The 19,784-nt window shown below is 42.0% G+C and overlaps 1 protein-coding gene across 2 annotated transcripts in view; it reads left to right on the forward strand.

The window, feature by feature from the left end:
* LOC308325834 (solute carrier family 12 member 7-like) overlaps window positions 1-17,307 on the forward strand; it is a 44,925-nt gene extending 27,618 nt beyond the window's left edge. Inside the window, exons 13-26 of one of the 2 annotated variants that reach the window (XM_080778539.1) lie at window positions 151-325; window positions 1,013-1,131; window positions 1,932-2,030; window positions 2,798-2,917; window positions 3,387-3,491; window positions 4,683-4,851; window positions 5,399-5,594; window positions 6,571-6,740; window positions 7,437-7,568; window positions 8,141-8,248; window positions 10,488-10,660; window positions 11,713-11,727; window positions 14,336-14,469; window positions 15,718-17,307. In XM_080778539.1, coding sequence (XP_080634665.1) covers window positions 151-325; window positions 1,013-1,131; window positions 1,932-2,030; window positions 2,798-2,917; window positions 3,387-3,491; window positions 4,683-4,851; window positions 5,399-5,594; window positions 6,571-6,740; window positions 7,437-7,568; window positions 8,141-8,248; window positions 10,488-10,660; window positions 11,713-11,727; window positions 14,336-14,469; window positions 15,718-15,809 — 1,807 coding nt within the window. In that variant the 3' untranslated portion in view covers window positions 15,810-17,307. The remainder of the gene's footprint in view (window positions 1-150; window positions 326-1,012; window positions 1,132-1,931; window positions 2,031-2,797; window positions 2,918-3,386; window positions 3,492-4,682; window positions 4,852-5,398; window positions 5,595-6,570; window positions 6,741-7,436; window positions 7,569-8,140; window positions 8,249-10,487; window positions 10,661-11,712; window positions 11,728-14,335; window positions 14,470-15,717) is intronic. The other variant, XM_080778540.1, reaches the window with a different exon arrangement.
* The last annotated feature ends 2,477 nt before the right edge of the window (window positions 17,308-19,784 follow it).

A 19,784-nucleotide genomic window follows, 5' to 3' on the forward strand; every position in this document is an offset into this window, starting at 1 on the left:
GTACTTTTTCCACCACAGACTTTCAGTCTATCTTATTGTGTGTGTGTGTGTGTGTGTGTGTGTGTGTGTGTGTGTGTGTGTGTGTGTGTGTGTGTGTGTGTGTGTGTGTGTGTGTGTGTGTGTGTGCGCGTGTGCGTGCGTGCATTCCAGATTCGGCGACTCGGTAAAGAAGAACCTGGTGATTGGAACATTAGCCTGGCCGTCACCCTGGGTGATTGTGATTGGCTCGTTCTTCTCCTGCTGCGGGGCGGGGCTTCAGAGCCTCACTGGCGCCCCCCGACTTCTGCAGGCGATAGCACGCGATGGCATCGTCCCATTTTTGCAGGTGTGTGTGTGTGTGTCCATGTCTATGTGATGAGTGTGTAATTGTGTATGTGTCATTTAATTGGTCCTCACTAATGTTCATGATATAATAGCATAATTTTGTTTTTTCTACTCTAGTCTGTGTCTCATGGGAGGGCATGGTGGGCAGTTCAGAAACCTGTCCGCCAGTGACATCAGCGAAGGGGAATCCAAGCTAATAGAAACTGCAGGCTTTCTAGTTCTGAAAAATTGCAATGCGGAAATTAAAGCCATCGTTCTCACGATGATACAAATCTAAGTATATATTTCTAAATCTTTAAAAACAAACGGGCAGGTTTCTGAACTGCCCACAGCCCTCCTGTGAGACACAGACCGAGTAGAGAAAATAATGGCGCAAAAGGTGGAAATAGAACAAGCGTCTATGGTTGCGGTAGCCGACAGCAGGCGACTGCCTGCCTGCTACGGTCAATGAGTTAATAGCTGATTGTGTGATGTCACTATATTTCTGTTTATTTCATTGGCCCGTTTGACTGTCAAGGAAGAAACCCTAAATGCAAAGTTAATACATCATTGCACATAAAAACGACTCCAGGGTGTCTAATGAAGTACTGTCACCTCATAGATACATGAAACTGAAACTGGAAAAATACAAAAATTGTGGCACTCCCTCTTTAAATCCCACCGTCCTTTCTCTCGTTGTCTCTCCCAGGTGTTTGGACATGGGAAGGCTAACGGGGAGCCAACGTGGGCTCTGCTGCTCACCACCGGGATCTGCGAGATAGGAATCCTCATCGCTTCGCTGGACGCCGTGGCGCCCATCCTTTCCATGTAAGAGATTGATTCAAATGGCAGTCGCGTTCTTTTTCTCCAGTAAAAGTATCAATAGTACTACTCCGTAGAACTGTGTAGAACGTCTGTTAATTCAATACTTGAGTAACAGACCTGGAAGTATTGGTGTCAAAATGTACTTGAAGTACAGGCAGGCACTCACACACATAGTCACTTAAGGAAGTGGTTTGCACCACTTAAAAAGTCCCCCCCATTCTGTGTTTCCTAGAACTAGAGGTCTGAAAAAAAACATTAACATGGTGAATCACATCTTCACCATGTTGATGACATCTTGATGATGTCATCAAGATGTGTTTCACCATGTTAATGATTTTGTTTTCCACAACAGCGGAAACATAACAAGTACCGTAGAGTAGGCTATGGTGGATCTAGATTAGAAGGACACACCACTCTTCAAGGGGGCGAGAAACGCATAAAATCAAATCCCACCAGTGTGATGGATGGTTTTTTTCTCTGCCTGATGAGCTGTCTATTGATCAATCTGGGCTGTGTGTGTGGCAGTCGCCATATATGGAGGAGGCGATGCTTACCATACCTGTGATCGGTATCCTGAAACACTTGTTTTCCAAGTTCGCGCATCTACTATTGTTTGTATTCAAGAAGTCGTTGTTAAATATGAACTCAAATAAAGGTGTGTGTGTGTGTGTGTGTGTGTGTGTGTGTGTGTGTGTGTGTGTGTGTGTGTGTGTGTGTGTGTGTGTGTGTGTGTGTGTGTGTGTGTGTGTGTGTGTGTGTGTGTGTGTGTGTGTGTGCGTGTGTGTGTGTGCACACGTCTTCAGGTTCTTCCTTATGTGCTATCTGTTTGTTAATCTGGCCTGTGCTATTCAGACGTTGCTGCGCACACCAAACTGGAGACCTCGCTTCAAGTTCTATCACTGGTAGGTGGAGCTTTGCAACATGTTCCATCGTTCACCGTCTACAGTCCACACTGTGTATAACTATAAGTGTATACACTATAGAGTGTTATGTCTACATAAAGTGTTATTTAAGTTACATAAATTGAGCCTATGCCTGTAGGAGGTCGAGGCTGGGGCAAGTACTACTACAAGTGCAAGTGGGCAAGTACTACGCAAGTGCAACATTCCAAGTACAGGCCAAACTAGCAGCATCCTTCTCGTCCTAGTTTGTAATTGACCATATGCACACTGTGGCCATCTTGCCATATAAGTTAATGGCAGGGTGGTAACTATAGGTGCCCATTTCCCATTGACATCCCATACATCCAAAGTCTGATTGTATTAAACGACGTCAAACTCACCAACATTGCAGCTGTACGGAAATATTTACTTATCCTCTTTCTATCCGCAAAGTGTTTTGTTTAATAAAAATCCACCGTAGTTGTTATGAGCTACTTCCTGTCCTTGCAGGTGATTATTAAGTGTTGCAGTTTGGAAGCGCTCGTTGGATATCACTCAACGGCCCATGCGGACCAGCTGTTTTGAATTGGCACATAATGCAGGAGGCAGCAGGACGTTGCTTCGCTGAAAACGAGCGCTTCCAAACTCCGATGGCAAGATGGCCGCGGCCTGCAAAAGGTCAATACTTACAGTACGAGTGTGAACATTATGTTTGAATGTGTTTCAGTCAAGTTCTAGCCCTGTGAACCCTGAGGCTCTTTTGTTTTGCGTGTGTGTTCTCTCCGTAGGTCTTTGTCCTTCCTGGGCATGAGCCTGTGTGTCTCCCTCATGTTCGTCTCTTCTTGGTACTACGCCTTGGTTGCCTTGATGATAGCGAGCTGCATCTACAAGTATATCGAGTACAGAGGGTGAGTTTTGCCTGGCATGTAAGCCTTAATGGGCTCCATGCACGCACGCCATTTTGGAAAGAACTTGGGCCCCTTCCCTACTTCCTTCACAGGTGTTACCGATGATACTAATGTTCCCTTCTGGTCAAACAGAGTCAGGGTGCTGCTACTGCATGTTGGCTCACTGGAAACATAAATTTGTACAGCTCTAAAATAGCTACAGACCTGATCAGCTATTTTCAGCATGCAACCAAGTTTAAAATTGGCAATTACGACACCAGCAAGGCCCGCCAAAAGGCTTTTTTTGCCGACAAAATCAACTAGATGTAGTCGACTAAAATCGTATGATATTTAGCCGACAAAAACTAGACTAACACTAAAATGTGTCGGGTGACTAAAATATGACAAAAACTAAATTACATTGTATTAAAAAGACTATGACTGAAACTACATAAAAACAACACTAACCTGCACCTTGTGGCTCTCTCAGGGCAGAGAAGGCTTGGGGGGACGGCATCAGAGGCCTGTCACTCAACGCAGCGCGCTACGCCCTTATACGCCTGGAGGAGGCCCCACCGCACACCAAGAACTGGAGGTGTGTGTGTGTGCGTGTGTGTGTGTGTGTGTGTGTGTAGGCTTGTCAATATGTGTAGTATTCTTTTTTTTCCCTCATCTTTTTTTTGATAATAGGTAAATAGGTTGATGAGAACATCATTATGATGTGTTGTCATTGTCTTGCAGTGGTGGAAAGTAACAAAGTACGTTTTTGGACTTTACTCAAGTATTTCCAATACTTTTACTTCTACTCCACTACATCTCGGATCCAAACAGTGTACTTTTACAGTACTCCACTACATTTATTTGAAAACTTTGGTTACTAGTTACTTTGTAGATTTTGATACGATTTACAAATCATACACTAACCACTTCAGCCCTATATACATTTTGGCCTTTTGAAAATAGCAGATATACAAGCTTACAATGCATGGCACGAAGGTTTTTAACTCAAATCTTTGCTTCTGGGGTGTCCCTGGAACGAAATATTTTCAGATGGGGGTCCGCGGCCAAATACATAATCATTCTGGGGCCAGGCTTCTTGACATGAAATTGTGTAAAAACCACTGACACAGAAACATAGGTTTTTCAGAAAACTGTCATGATTTAGAAGACGTGTTGTAGAATCTGGTCTCAGGTCTCAATGGCTTGAGACCAAACTTTGAGTAGTGTTTTCCACCAGTCGTGTTTGGTACCCCGCATGCAGGCCCCAGATGTTGGTGCTGTGTGTAGTAGCGTTTGGTACTATGCATGTAACGATTCACTCAACTCACTACACGATTTGTATCACGATATGAGGTTCACGATACGATTTTTCACGATATTTTAAACGAAAAATATTTTCCAGAACAATTACCGTTTTTTTAATTTTGTATAATTTTCACATTTTTTATTTAACTACATTGTAAAAGAAGTAGCATTACTTTTGACAGTACAGAAACATAATTGCCATCCTTGATGAGCGTCAACGACCATCATCACCTGGGCGTCAGTCACACACAGCTCCCCTCTACAGTGCTCTACTGAAAGTGACTCATTTCTCTCCAAAAGCACTTGAATATGATGGAATATGACTAAAGCTCACATTTCACATCACACAATCTTTTTGTAAAAATCGATTTTCTTGTTTCAATAAATCGATTCATAATATCGTCGGGATTAATATCGATATATATATATGATATCGATATACGATATATCGTTACATGCCTATTTGGCACCCTCCATGCAGGCCCCAGATGTTGGTGCTGTGTAAGCTGGACTCGGACATGGGCGTGAAGCACCCTCGCCTCCTCTCCTTCACCACGCAGCTCAAAGCAGGGAAGGGCCTGACCATCGTCTCCTCTGTCCTGGAGGGCACTTACATGACCAGAGGCAGCGACGCCAAGACTGGAGAACTGGTTAGTTAATAATAATAATAATATGTCAGTGGTGGAAAAAGTACTCTACTTAATTCTTTCTGCGCAATCTACGAACATATTCGGCTAGGGTAGTTTTTTTTAAACTTTTTTAAAATGTGGCGCAAATCTTTGAATACATATTCTTTCAGAGCGAACGTTTTTAACTCAAATCTTTGCTCCTGGGGTGGTCCCTGGAACAACATATTTTCAGATGGGTGTCCGCAGCCAAATACATATGATTTCTGGGATCCTTGACATGAAATAGTTTGAGCACGGCACTGATATAGAAACACAGGTTATTCAGAAAACTGTCATGATTTAGAGGACATTTGTAGAATCGAACTCGGGTCTAAATGGGTTAACCCATTTTGGACGGGAACCCCTTAGTGGCGCGCTATGAGCTTGTATAGGTCTGCTAACGACTGACATACTGTAGAAACATAGCTGGTTAAGTACAGTACTCAGTACTACATGTACTCCGTTACTTTCCATCACTGCTTACGAGTTGTGTCCGTTCTGTCCGCTCCTCCGTTTCCCCCTCGTCCAGAACCTGAAGTCGGCCATGGCTGCAGAGCGCACCAAAGGCTTCAGCCACGTGGTGGTTTCGTCCAACCTGCGAGACGGCTTCTCTCACCTCATCCAGTCGGCGGGCCTCGGAGGAATGAAGCACAACTCCGTGCTGATGGCGTGGCCGGCGGGCTGGAGGCAGGCCCAGGACACCTACCCCTGGAAGAACTTTATAGGTTAGGACATATTATATACCTTTTAAAACATATTATTTTGGCATCGTTAAAAATATGGATGGCACGGTTAAACGTGGTTATTATGTGCTAATCTAATGACCAGAATGAGACCTGTCTGAACTGAGCTGTGTGCGTGCGCTGCCGTGGCCAGTGTGTGTGTGTGTGTGTGTGTGTGTGTGTGTGTGTTTGGCTACTCAGGTCACTGCGCCGTATATCCGTGCTCAAGTGGACATACACATACAGTACATGGACACAGACATAGGGGAACCCACATTGCTGTGAATATATATTCACTTCTTTTCTCACTGCTGTGGCAGTGAAGGAAGACGTTTCAATATTATTTTAATAATATTAAATTACCGGTAATAATTTAAATAATATTTGGTTCCTTTGATTTCCGTCATTGGTAATCCCTCCATCCCTCTGCTCTCTGGTCCAGAGCAGTGGAAAGTGGTGGAAAGTAAATAAGTACATTTACTTAAGTGCTGTACTTAAGTGTAATTTTGAGGTATTTGTACTTTACTTGAGTAATTCCAATATCTTCTATTCTAATATCTATCTGTTTACTTCTACTCCACTACATCTCAGAGGCAAATATTGTACTTTTAATCCACTGCAATTATTTGAAAACTTTAGTTACTAGTTGCTTTGTAGATTTGGATTATTATTACAAAATGTACATTAATCACGTCAGCCCTATATCCAGTACATTTCGGCCATTTGAAAATAGCTAATCTACAAGCTCACAATGCGTCGCGATTCGACACATTGTGAGCTTGTAGATCTGCAAGATTATCATTTTGAAAACTTAAAAATTAGCACTTTTAAGTACATTTTAATGCCATATACCTTTAGCACTTTTTAAGTACATTTTGAATTCCGGACTTTTACTATGTAACGAAATAGTTCTGCAGTATTAATACTTTTACCGAAGTAAAAAGTTTGAGTACTTTTTCCCACCACTCTCGTTCTCCAGAGACGATACGAGAGACGACGTCGGCGCAGCAGGCGCTGCTGGTGGCCAAGAACATCGACCGCTTCCCCGCCAGCCAGGAGCGCCTGAGGGAGGGCACCATCGACGTGTGGTGGATCGTGCACGACGGAGGGCTGCTCATGCTGCTGCCCTTCCTGCTCTCACAGCACAAGGTGTGTGCGTGAGTGTGTTAGGGGAGAGTTTATCCAGAAATCTAAGGGACGGGCTCTTGTAGAAAGGAATCTTGAGAATGAAAGATACTTAGTTTGTACTAGTTTCCGACTGCTGGATGAAGGATGGAATATAATCACTCAAAGCACACACGATAAACTGACAAAGTAGAGTTCTGACGGCAGCGTCTTAGGCATTTCGGAGGTACACGCATGTGTATAATTTGTCCCTGATATGTTTGTTTTTTTACTCTGCTGTCTTTTCTAAACCCATTTATGTCATTTCTAAACCCATGCTGTCATTTCTAAACCCATGCTGTCATTTCTAAACTCATTTATGTCATTTCTAAACCCATGCTGTCTTTTCTAAACCCATGTATGTGTCAATCTGTGTAATTTTTATTTTATTTTAGCAGATATACAAGCTCGCAGCGCATCACTTCGTGCCACGCTGCTGGCTTGCACATCTGCTATTTTTGAACATTTTGGAAAATATCGCGAGAGCGTCTGAACATTGTTGAATAATCTAGAAGTACGAAATGGTTTGAACTATACCGGTATACGGATTACGGAAGGCATTCGTAGAATCTGCCTCAGGTCTACAATCTCAACTGGAACAAAATAAGCCTAGGGGTTTCATCCACCTTTAACTTTTCCCTCTCTTGTCATCCCCCCCCCCACACACACACACACACACAGGTGTGGAGGAAGTGTAAGATGCGTATCTTCACCGTGGCGCAGATGGACGACAACTCCATCCAGATGAAGAAAGACCTCCAGTTGTTCCTCTACCAGCTGCGTCTCCCTGCCGAGGTGGAGGTGGTGGAGATGGTGAGGCTGTGTGTGTGTGTGTGTGTGTGTGTGTGTGTGTGTGTGTGTGTGTGTGTGTAACCGTGCGTCACCAGACTTTCCACCTTAAGTCTTTCGTTATGATGACATTATGGGAGCGCATTCAGCGATAGGAACTATGATTCTTGATTCTAAAAGTTCTGTTATGGGTATCCGTGATTATGATGTGTTTTATGGATTGTATTATGATCATGTGACATGTACAGCATCTGTGCGATATGGAATGCATTGAAAGTTATGCTGTTGATGTAATGTCCTGTTATGCTCTGCTCTGGGGGTTTGTTATTGATATCAGAGCTGTGTCTCGGTGCAGATAATCTGAGATATCAAATGATTCTTCATTCATCAAAAGGAAGATTTTCCAAAAATAGCAGATCTACAAGCTCGTAGCGCGGCAGTCGGGGCCGCTCTATGAGCTTGTAGATCTGCTATTTTTCAATAGCTAAAGTAGAACAGAGTGCTTAAAACACCAAAAGGGGTTCCCGCCCGAAATGGGTTAAGAGGCACGGTATGTAATTGTTATGGTACGGTATATAATTTATGCTCTCTTTCAGCACGACAGCGACATCTCAGCGTTCACCTATGAGAAGACTCTGGTCATGGAGCAGAGGTCTCAGATGCTCAAGCAGATGCAGCTGTCTCGCAACGAGAGGGAGAGAGAGGTGAGCAGCATGACAAACAAACATTATGTATGCCAATGTACTGTACACATCACACGTAATGGTCATATACATGGAATGAATGATTTTATTGTTTTATATTCTTCTTAGAGGAGTACACTCAAAAGGTATTTCTCATTGATGTTTTACCATAGAAAGCCCAGTTTTACCGTGACCAGTTTGATATTAGCAACCACCGGTTTTACCTTAGCAAACGCATATTAGACCCTACCGACCACCTATTAGACCATAGCAACCACCTGTTTTACCCTAGCAGCCACATACAGTATTATACCCTAGGAACTGCCTATTGGTCCCTAGTAATGGCTGTTTTACCCTAGTAAACTAACACTAATGTTTATGATAAAACCACATTTTTGGATTTCTTCCACTTTGGGAACCACTGTTCTATAGACCTTATTATGAACTCTGCTCCCCCACCTTGCTGCTGCGTGAATCTCGGTCGGACACTGTGCTCAGATTCAGAGCATCACGGACGAATCGCGGAGCTCCGTTAAGAGGAAGATGTCGATGGACGTTGACACGCCCACTCGTCTCCCCCAAAACACCCTGCAGGTCCCCAGGGTGTACTTCCCAGAGGATGAGGTAGCCATGTTGGCAAACTAGACATCCCATAGTCACCGACCATGATGCCATTGCTCCATCCCAGGGGTCATCAATATGTCCGACTGTACACGTTCAAATGTGTCTTGTCTATGGCAAATCTTTATGTGTTTTTGGTAATATTAGGAAAAAAAATAGAATTTTGACAAAAATGTCCACCACAAGCCAACATGGTGATGACCCCTGCTCCATCCTTAACATCCATCTCTTCATTCTCACTCCTCATCACCATGGCTGCTAAGGACAGTTGTTAACTTATTGTATCTATTGTTCTTTTTGAGCACAGACGGAGGCCTCTGATAATGGCTTGACCATTATTAATGGCGTTGACCATAATACACACAGCAGTGGCCATTTTTACTTTAAGTCCATACTCCAGGGATTTATGACGTAAAAGCAAAATGGCTGCCGTGTGTGATCGTGTTTCTCAACTGAAACGGACTTTAGTTGAGAAGCCATCGGCTCGCCATTAAATGGCGTATAGCCTGTGTGTTACAGACTGTTTCCCAATACGAATATCTAATTTCTGTTTCGGGTCACGGGGCTGAACCGTTTGGGAACGACTGTGCTGCAGAACTGGAAAGTGGCATGGTGATGGACACGCGTGGTAGCGAACAGTGTGGTTATGTGTAGTTGATCTGGAGAGTACAAAACACGCACGTTCAGGCTGAATTCTAAGGTCCCTCGGTCGACGACACGGTCCTCCATCTTCTTGATAATCTGTCCAGCATAGAGGTCAATAACTTTCCAGTTCTTGGCCCCTAGTTCAGAGTTCTTGACCTCCATTTGCTGTCTTGCCTGCATCCATTGCTCTCGTAGAGGCTGACATATTCTGACACGCAACAAATGAAAGCTGCTGCCAGAGAGAAACCGCGTACAAACTCTTCGGAAAGTACGGTACATAACATTTAAATGCACAGCCTAATAATAATAATATAATATCCCATTAATTTTGTCAATTAATTGGATTTGTGCTCATTGTGCATCTTAGTAGGGATAAGATGGCTTTGGCATCAGCTTGTACATTAAGTGAGGAATATTTGGTATTGTAGTGATGGTAGAAGTAGTAGTTGCAAGTAGTACTGTATTGTTCCGAATATAAGACCCAAATTATTGTTCCAAATAGTCTAGTCCCTGATTATAATACGGCCCAGTTTTTTAGAATATTTCAATTGGAAAAAAACGTCTTATATTCAGGCCAATAGGGTATTTACTGGGCACCTTTACTCCCTTTCTTAGTTTACTGTGTGCTCTGGTTTGGATTTTCGAAACTACTTTGAAACGCTAGCTCTGTATGGAAAGACAGTTTTCTGTCCCAGTCTGCATAGCAACGATCCCTCCATAGTCCATATCACTCCTACTGCCTTTGTTTGTCCTAAAAGCATCCACGTGATTCATTTTCCACCTTGCTTGTAGTTTTCCATCTTGACCATCTTATCATCCCCAGGGAAGCGTTTGACCCTGCTTGCCTGAGGTTGCATTTTCCTGGTCACAGAAACAAATGCTGTCGCTGTTGTTCGGTCGAACACCTTATTTGCTCCAAACCGTTAGTTTGCAGAACTTGCTGTCGCTCCCGGTCCGTCCTCTCTATCCTTTATAACTCTACGGTTCCCGACAGGCCCAGCTGATCCACGACAGAAACACGGCGTCCCACTCGGCGAGCGTCAAGGCGGTGGCGGCCACTCCCGACCGCGTCCACATGACCTGGACCAAGGACAAGCTGATCAGCGAACGACACAAGAACCGGGAGAGCAACGCCATGGGAGTCAAAGACATGTTCAGTATGAAACCGTAAGTACAAGCAGTTGTATAAAGGTGTTGATTTAAATCATTCTCATAGTTACAAATGGATAAATAAACTGATTTTACTGTGTAGCTAATAAACGTTGCAATGTGCAAATAATTATAATATTGGATAGTTGGGTTTTTTTAACGACGGAAACAAAAAAACTTCCAAGAGAAAGGCCTGTACTTAATATGTGCCCATACATTTTCTTACAAGGGAACAAAATATATTTTCTGAAACTTAAATTGCTTAAATGAATAACATTAAATGTGATACAATTTCTTTGTAATTTATTTGGCACAGGATTGTACTTGCATTTCTCCATCTTGCATCAACTTCATGAAACAAAATGGCCATTTTACTAAACAATTTGTAAACTATAACTTGTTTCAGATTAACACACATTTTTGCTTTGTGCAGTGTAATTTCCATAGGGATACAGTGACCTCCCCTGGCGATTTTAAGAACTGTTGTGTATAATATGTATCTGCAGTCATTTCATTGTTGTGGTGGTATGATTACTGTATTTCCAAATGTATTGTGTAATTTGTGTTCATCAGTTTGTGAGTGTTTTGTTGTTTTTTATATTTAGACCCTGAACAATCAATACTTAAAGTAGAAAGTACTTACTATGCAGAATATCCTATTTCACGTTTTCAAATGTATAAAAAACTTTTACAAAATTGTTGATCTACGAATTCGGTGAGCTTGTAGATCTACCATTTTCAAATGGCCAAAATGTATATAGGGCTAATGGATATTAGCGGAGTAAAAGTACAGCCTCTGAGATGTAGTGGAGTAGAAGTAAAATTACTGGAAATTGGAAATACTCAAGTAAAGTACAAATACCTCAACATTGTAATTAAGTACAGTACTTAAGTAGGCCTAATAGTACTTAGTTGCTTTCCACCACTGCACTAAAGAGATTTTAAATACTGATGCGATACCAGCATACCACAGAGGTACCAGTATACCACAGAGGTGCTCCCAGTTGTCGCTGATGGGCTAGTTATTACATCAATGGTAAGACATGTTGTGCTTTGTTCCCCCTGTCTAGAGAGTGGGAGAATCTGTAAGTCACACTTCCCTTAACCTTTGTCGTTATTTGCTTGAGCATGTCCTCTATTTGTTAATAAGCCCGATTTATACTTCAACGTACGGCGGTGTCACACTCACAAAAATAGCCAATCTATTCGGACGGTCACAACCTGTGTGACGTGTTGTGAACCATTTGGTTATATTAATAGATTTGGATTTTTTATTGTAGTTTTCGTTAGTTTTCTTTTTTTTCTTCTTAATTCAGTTAGTTTTAGTTCGTTTTTAGAGCGGGTTCGCTAGTTTTTATTAGTTTTTATTACGCTTAGTTTTAGTTCAGTTTTTATGTGTTTAAGTGTTAGTTTTTCGTTTTTTCAGCCCTTCAATCCTGCACCTGACAAATAAGTCAAGTGCAGGATTGAAAAGGGCCAATATAAGTATTGTGTAATAAAAAATAGGCAAAAATGAAAACTAAGGGCATTTTGTCTATCAATTCAGTTCGTTTTAGTTGGTTTTGTAAACACACAATACAGTTTCAGTTATTTTTTATTTTTTTAGTTCAGTTATCGAAAATGTTAGTTTTAGTTAACTATAATAACCTTGTTGTGAACTTCTTACAAAGCGGCTATTTTCAGCCTGTGACACCGTCGTACAGGCGAAGAATACAATTAGCTATTAGTGTGCTCGTAGCTGCAGATGCATGCCGTGCACGTGCACATGCATGTGTGTTTGTGTGCGTCACATGTCCATGCCTCTCCTGCCTTCCCAGCGCATGCCTATATGTAAAAGCCCGCCATGAATGAAGTCTGCTTTATTGATTTAGCCTCTGTCCCTCTGCTTGGCATATGACAGTTGAAGCTGCGTGTTTGTTTTCCAGCACCGTGATCCAATTTGATGATCAACCCGTTGACACTGTAAAGACCCAATGTTAATCTAAAGGGGGTGTACTGTAAAGTGATATGTTCTTGTAAAACATTTGTTCAGTAACAGGGGGGTCTCTAACCTGACTCCGCCAGATTGCGGCAGTATTGAGTTAAGTTCCCTCCTCCTGCCTGCACCCTTAGAGTATAACTCTATGCCTGCTCCTGGTCTCTCTCAAGCAGAAACGATGAACCGGAAGCAGCGGGACAACAATCTGATATCTCCATAATAATTTGGAGTTGTAGTCTTGTTAGGTTGCTGTGGCAGCGCTTCTATACGTCATCAGTCTCACGTTGATCCCGCCTCTAGCGGCCGCATATAGCTCCGATTAATAATAATAATAATAATAATAATAAAACTTTATTTGTATAGCACCTTTCATGACATGAAATGCAGCTCAAAGTGCTTTACAGAGCAATGGAGAAAAAAGAAAAGAAAAGCAAGGCATAAACATTAAAAAACAAGCAGTAATGCAATACAGTGAGGACATGAATAACAAGGTGTTCTACAGGGTGTAGAAGTGGGTCTTGAGCTGTGCTTTAAAAATGTCTGGCTGCCTGTCGAAGGAACAGTGGGAGTTTGTTCCATGCCGTCGGGCCATAGAAGCAAAAAGCTGCTTCCCCGTATTTTTTTGTTGCCATTTTTTTAGGCAAAGCGAGGAGTTCAGCAGTGGAAGACCTTAGGGGGGCGGTTTGGGACATATTTAGGCAGGCAGTCATGTAGGTAGGAAGGTGCGAGACCATTGAGAGCTTTATACACAAGTAAAATCGTACATCGTCTCTGCCCGAGAGGGACCAGATGGGAGCAGGAGGAGGAACTCACTGCTGCCACCAGCTGGCAGAGTCAGATTAGGGGGTCTCCCCATCTCTCCAGTTCTTTAGTAAACAGCAGAGCCATATAAGACAGAGTTACGACATAGAGGGGCCAGAAAACAGCCCGGTCACATGGTTCATGTACTCCTGCGAGCACATAGACTCCAATACTTTCCGTAAACTTCCGTTTGTGCCTTTTCAACAGAAGTCTATGTAGAAGAGACTGGCCCCATAAAGTGAACGGAGTTGTCGTAACTCTGTCTTACTCTATGGCTCTGGTAAACAGAATGTGGGCTATATCTTGCGCCACCCCTTAACCCTTCCCTAAACAATTTTTTACTACCTGTATTTAAAAAAACCTTTTAAAATAGTTCAAATAGCCAAGCTCACAATGTCTCGATGTAGATCGACTAGTTGAACTATTTTCAAATGTTTTTCAAAATACGTTTAGGGATAAGGCATAAGGGTGGTGCAAGATGGAGCACCCTATGTTTTCAGGTCGCGATAAATTACCAAGTTAATTCAATGAAGAGAGAGAACACCACAAAGTTAATTTATTCACTTCAATTTTACTTTCCAGTTCCAGTTTTGTCTGCTAATTATTTTTAGTTTTTCTTTCATTTTCACCTGACCTAAAAATATATCTTGTGTTTTAAAGTGCTGGTGAATATGGAGCTATTAAACACTCAGTTTAACAAGAAATATCACTTAGAACCCCCTTTAACTCTGATAATCTTAGAATTACAAATGGATCGATTAACACTGAAGATTATACCTCCAAGATCGTCAAGTCTTCCCAGTCCCGCTCCTCCAGATTCCTTTCAGATTCTCACGTCGATATTTATCCTCTTATGTAAACGGTTCAGTATTATTCCTATTCACCGTCCTATGGATGCTGTTGGTTTCACATAGCAACCAGAGCAATGTAAGGAGGATGCACACGGCAGTCAAGCTGAATGAGGTGATAGTCAACAAGTCCCAGACGGCACAGCTGGTCCTGCTCAACATGCCGGGACCGCCAAAGAACAAGGGAGGCGACGAGAACTGTATCCTTTTTCAGTCAGTCAGTCAATCCATCAGTCACCCAAACCATCAGGCTGTGCCCTTCAGGGTACACCTTCACACTCTCAGTTTTTGACTGTGTACATAGGTGTATGATGCTACACATGATGTGTACATACATGATGTGTATGATGAACACAATTGTGCACCTTTGGTTGTGCTACTGATGGAAAGAGCAGTAAAGGTGTTTGGACACAGCCAGAGTGGGTGTGCAAAATAGGCAGCAGCGCACGCAACACACACACACACACACACACACACACACACACACAGCAGTGGAAGAATTCAGAACGAGAGAGACAGAGAGAGGGGGGAAGAGAGATAGAAAAGCACGGTGACAATCAACTTCTGGTGAAGCTGCTCCGCTCCATTTCGTTCTGTGAAAACATTGCTATGAATATAAATAATCCGCATCGCACTCAGTGTGCAAGGTTTTTTTGCGTAACGTTTTGTGTGACGTTTTTATTTAGGTTTTCGGATCCGCAATTTTTTTGTGCAAATACCTTAATAGTGAGGCCTATGTACTAGTTAGAGTAGTAATCAGTAGTGAGAATGTAAGAGAGCATTACACACACAAACTAAAACCGTGTGTGTGTGTGCACACGTGCGTGCGTATGCGTGTGTGTGTCGCTGTCTGCACTCTGAACCATGACATGAGAAGGTTGTGTGTTAAAACAGATTTGAATAGATAGATTAAAACAAATGTAATGCACGAGTTGGCATACAATGAACCATCCAACAACCATAATGCACTCAACTCAACCCTGGTATATTTGTGTACTGAGTGTTGATTTTGACGACTAAAACTATGCCGAAACATCTTTCGTCAACTACCTTTTTTCACTGCCCAAAACTAAATAAAAAGTAAGCCATGATGACTATAAAACTATGACTAAATATGCTGACAATTTCGTCAACAAATAATCTCTAGACTAAAATGTTGGGAGGTACTAGTGGAGAATAGATGCCCTTTGCGATGCTTTGTAAATCGGCTATTTTCAGTGTCTGACAAAGTGTAAAATCTGCCGTCAAGTCCCGCCAAAATCCATTTTAGTCGACAAAATCCACTGTAGATTTAGTCGACCAAAATCGTATGGCATTTAGTCGACTAAAAGTAGACTGACACTAACACATTTCGGGTGATTAAAATATGACGAAAACTAAATGTAATTGCATTCAAAAGACTATGACTGTGTGAGTGTTTTTCCTTAAGCAGAATGTCCCTCTCGCAGACATGGAGTTTCTGGAGGTTCTGATGGACGGCCTAGACCGGGTCCTGTTGGTCCGCGGTGGCGGTCGAGAGGTCATTACCATCTACTCCTAGCCGCTCTATAGGCTTCTGATTGGCTTGGAGGATGGCCCAGGGAGGCAGGGGATTGGACGGGGGCATGCATGGCGTGCAGTCAGGACAAGGGGCGGGGGCGGGGCTGCTCCACAGAGAGAGTTCAGCGTTCACACACGCTGATTAAATTCCAAAACCCCGAATCTCGCTCACTCGCTCACTCGCCACTCGCTCACTCCAGCATGGCGGTGTTGCGGTGAAATTGGTGCCCTGACGAAATATGTGACCATCGTGTGAGCATAACTTACATCTTTTAATTTGTCCTAAATAACGCTAGGCTGTTGATAAACAAACCACAATTGTTTTCGTTCGGACACTGACGTTATGTGACACGATTGTCACACATTTCAGCACACTCACACTCGAGTGACCGAGTGTGAGTGAGTGAGTGGCCGAGATTTTGGGGTATTGGAATTCAGCCTAGTCCAAAGCAGCAGTCAAAGGAGACCAGACCGCCGTCTGGAAGAACTTTGATGGTGGTTGTGAAAGACAGAGCTGATGAGGCTGCTTTGCTGCGCAGCATGAGCTCAGTGCAGCGCCACCTAGGGTTAGAGTAGACTCGCTACACCCTCACCCAGCTGTGTGTTTTCCACTGCCGTCAACCCAGCCACCATATCCGGTGAGAACCCATCGGCATTCCTTTGAATTGCGGAGCTCTGAATCTGTCTTTGAGATATTTCCCAGCCACATACACACAGTGGGCCTCAAGGCCTATTCCAGTTTTAGGTGATAAGGTGACCACCGTTTGTAGCATGAATAGGCCTTAAGCAGTGTCTCTGTAGGTCACATTACACCTCTGATAATGATCATAAACTGTGTTCACGTCAACACGTACATATTTCTTCTGTTGTTCTTAGCTAGGCGATTGTCACATTGTGGGACGAGGTTTCTCAGCTACTCTAAAAGCAGCTCATTCTTTTAAAAAACAAAACAAACTAGCCTTTTGTTTTGATGGGAATGCTAACATTGAAGCAGTATTTATTTTGTATTATGGCAACACCATAAAATATTATTTAATATATTCATTAGAAGGGGGGTAATGTGCTCATCAAAAATAAGCCTACACAAATGGGTGGTTAAAATCCCAGAATGTTTTTAGCAGAGCAGGTGCCCCTGAGATCTATCTGAGATCTATCGGTATCTAGATATTACTAGTTAAGAGTTTTCTGTTCATTGGATCTTGTGATTATTATTTTATTGTTGTTGTATCATTATGTTTTGCAATGATACGCTACTAATTGTATGTGGGCCACTGCAATCCCAGTTATACTACTGATCACAGACAGAGTGCATTAGAGACTAGATGAGTCAACATTTATGTCATTCAACATTTATACCTTTCACAAATAACACCTTACACACAAAGCCACACACATGCAAACAGAATCTAACATTGAATTTGCTGAACAAAGATTGAATTGCATCAGCTGTGACTGGACTATTTATTTTACTACATGCTATTTTGTAGGCATACCTGAACTCATTCATTAAATGTTAAATGTTTAGAATTTCAATTAATATACATATTAGTTCCATTGGAACACCATGAAAACACTGGTGGCTCTGGAGCCTATTAAACGAAACAATGAAATACTGAAATTAATGTAAAAAACTAATTTTCTGTTATATGCCAAGCTATTTTATGTTGCCATGTTGTAGACAATCAACAATCTGTCTTATGAGCTTAAAGAATAGTTCATGTTTTCAAAAAGCCTCATTTATAATTATTTAAGTGAACACACTTCAGTATTGCAGGGATTGCATTTAGCAAAAGTCTAAAGTGCACAGTATATCTGCCTTTAAATATATGGCAGAAACTTATGTTTCTATGTCAGTGGTTCTCGATATTTCATGTCAAGGACCCCAAAAATGATATGTATTTGGACGGAAGGGGGGGCGACCCCCCCGACCCCCCCATCTGAAAATATGTTGTTCCAGGGACCTCCCAGAAGCAAAGATTTGAGTTAAAAACGTTCGCTCTGAAAGAATATATTCAAAGATTTGCGCCACAATTTAGTCCATTCTAAAAAATCATTGAGAATTTAATTAAATCAATCAATCCCCGTTGGGCATATGTCATAGGTGAAAAGTAAAAAAAAAATATATATAATAATAATAACAATCTGAGATGAGACATTGCGACGCATTGTAATTTCAGTATTGTTGCACGACACTGTTGTGCCACATATTGCCTCTCAAGAATACACTGATCACTTGTGATCTTCCAGGTGATCAGATTGAGATACTGAGGTGACCATTATTCACGTCAGACTTTATCGTACACTTAAATTATTCATATAAAAGTATGGACTTATTCTGTGTTAGGTGTCATTATTTAATCATCAACTTATTATCGGATTAAAGCCTACAGTATAATAAGACGTAAAAGCAATGGTGTTTTTCACTGTCTGGCACTAGGTGATCCACTCCAGCTTTGGAAAACGGAGAAGTGATCGTGCCTGGAAAGGTTGCCCATGTGCTTCCGGTTCAAACACCTGCCAACCTTCCTCCACACCCACTGACACTTCACACACACTCACAATTTGACCACTTTGCAATATGCCTATAATACACGGAATATGAGTCAATTAGCTGCCCATAATTCTTAAGCAAAGAAATCTGGCAGTTTTTGTTTGCAACACAATCCAAACGGGCAACCGCCCCTAACGTGACTTGCGACTCATAACATACACAAACACACGATACAGGAAATGTGGAATTAGGAAGCCAGTGTGCTCGGACAGGAAATGAAGCATTTTGACTGGAAATGTAGATGTTTATTTGTTCTGCTCCTTTCATCACAATGTGAATTCTCTTTGTTATCACTTGACCAGCTTTCTAATGAAAGCTGGGAAAATTACATAGAACGTTATGTAGTCTATTACAGATTACCGTTTGAAATTGGTATCTGAGACCTAAACTATCAGTGTCTTCGAATGGATTCAGATAATTAATTTTTTTCCCAATATGGCAATATCATTTGAGTACGTACAATTACCGGTATGTGCCGATATTAATAATGTATCGATCAAAGTTATTCTTCCCATCACACATAATCTAGATAACCACACCAAGTTTTTATTGGTGATTTTTCTGATTACACAATAACATGAATGTAAATGTAATCAGACTCACAACATGCTGTAAAAAGAGTTATATCAAATCCATCAAAGTGTTTCAGGGCTGTTATTATTATTACATAACTGGCCCAGACTCTGTTTCCAAGAATCAATTTAGTGCTAAAATCATCTTTGTTTATGGGATTCCAAAAGGAACAAAAGATGATCTAAGGGCTAAGATGTTACTGGGAAAACTTGGCCCTGGATAAATGGCTTCCTGTTTGTCCCACGGACAGGCTAGCTGGGTCAACACGCACAGAACAACAAAGTTCTGGATGTGAATCACTGTCTGGCTGAGGCGTGCTATTCTGTCGAGTGTCCTCTCCTCTCTGCTCCCCTGTCGCACTTTCTGCTACCCATTGGCTAGAATTGATTGATTGATTGATTTATTGAATAGTTTATTAGACAGAAATGTAAAAACACAACAGAGTACAGTCAAACACTTACTTCAAAAGGTATAGCACAACAATGGGGATACATTTCAACATATTGCAATGCTGGGGTCAGTGGGAACTAGTCTCTGCAGTAGATGACAATGGGAGTTGAAAATAAGAGAAGCTATGAGATGATAGGGGTGGATGCGGTTCAAAGCAAAAGTTTCAGAAGGAGGGAGAGGATTTGGAGAAGGAGGGCTGGCTACCTTTCCCACCGAGTCATTATCATTCCAGTATCTCCTAATGGTTGTTGTTAAGCATCACAACCTGACCATTATCACTGAGACCTTTTCCCACCCTCTTGACCTCTGCAGCAGTTCCATCCATCGGCTGATGAGAGAAGCCAGCCAAACTCCAGTCAGAGAACAGTGAACAAGCATCTCAATGACTTCCCTGTCACTCTG

This window comes from Protomyctophum bolini (genome assembly GCF_963924005.1).
Source record: "Protomyctophum bolini genome assembly, chromosome: 12".
In the NCBI taxonomy this organism is placed as follows: Eukaryota; Metazoa; Chordata; class Actinopteri; order Myctophiformes; family Myctophidae; genus Protomyctophum; species Protomyctophum bolini.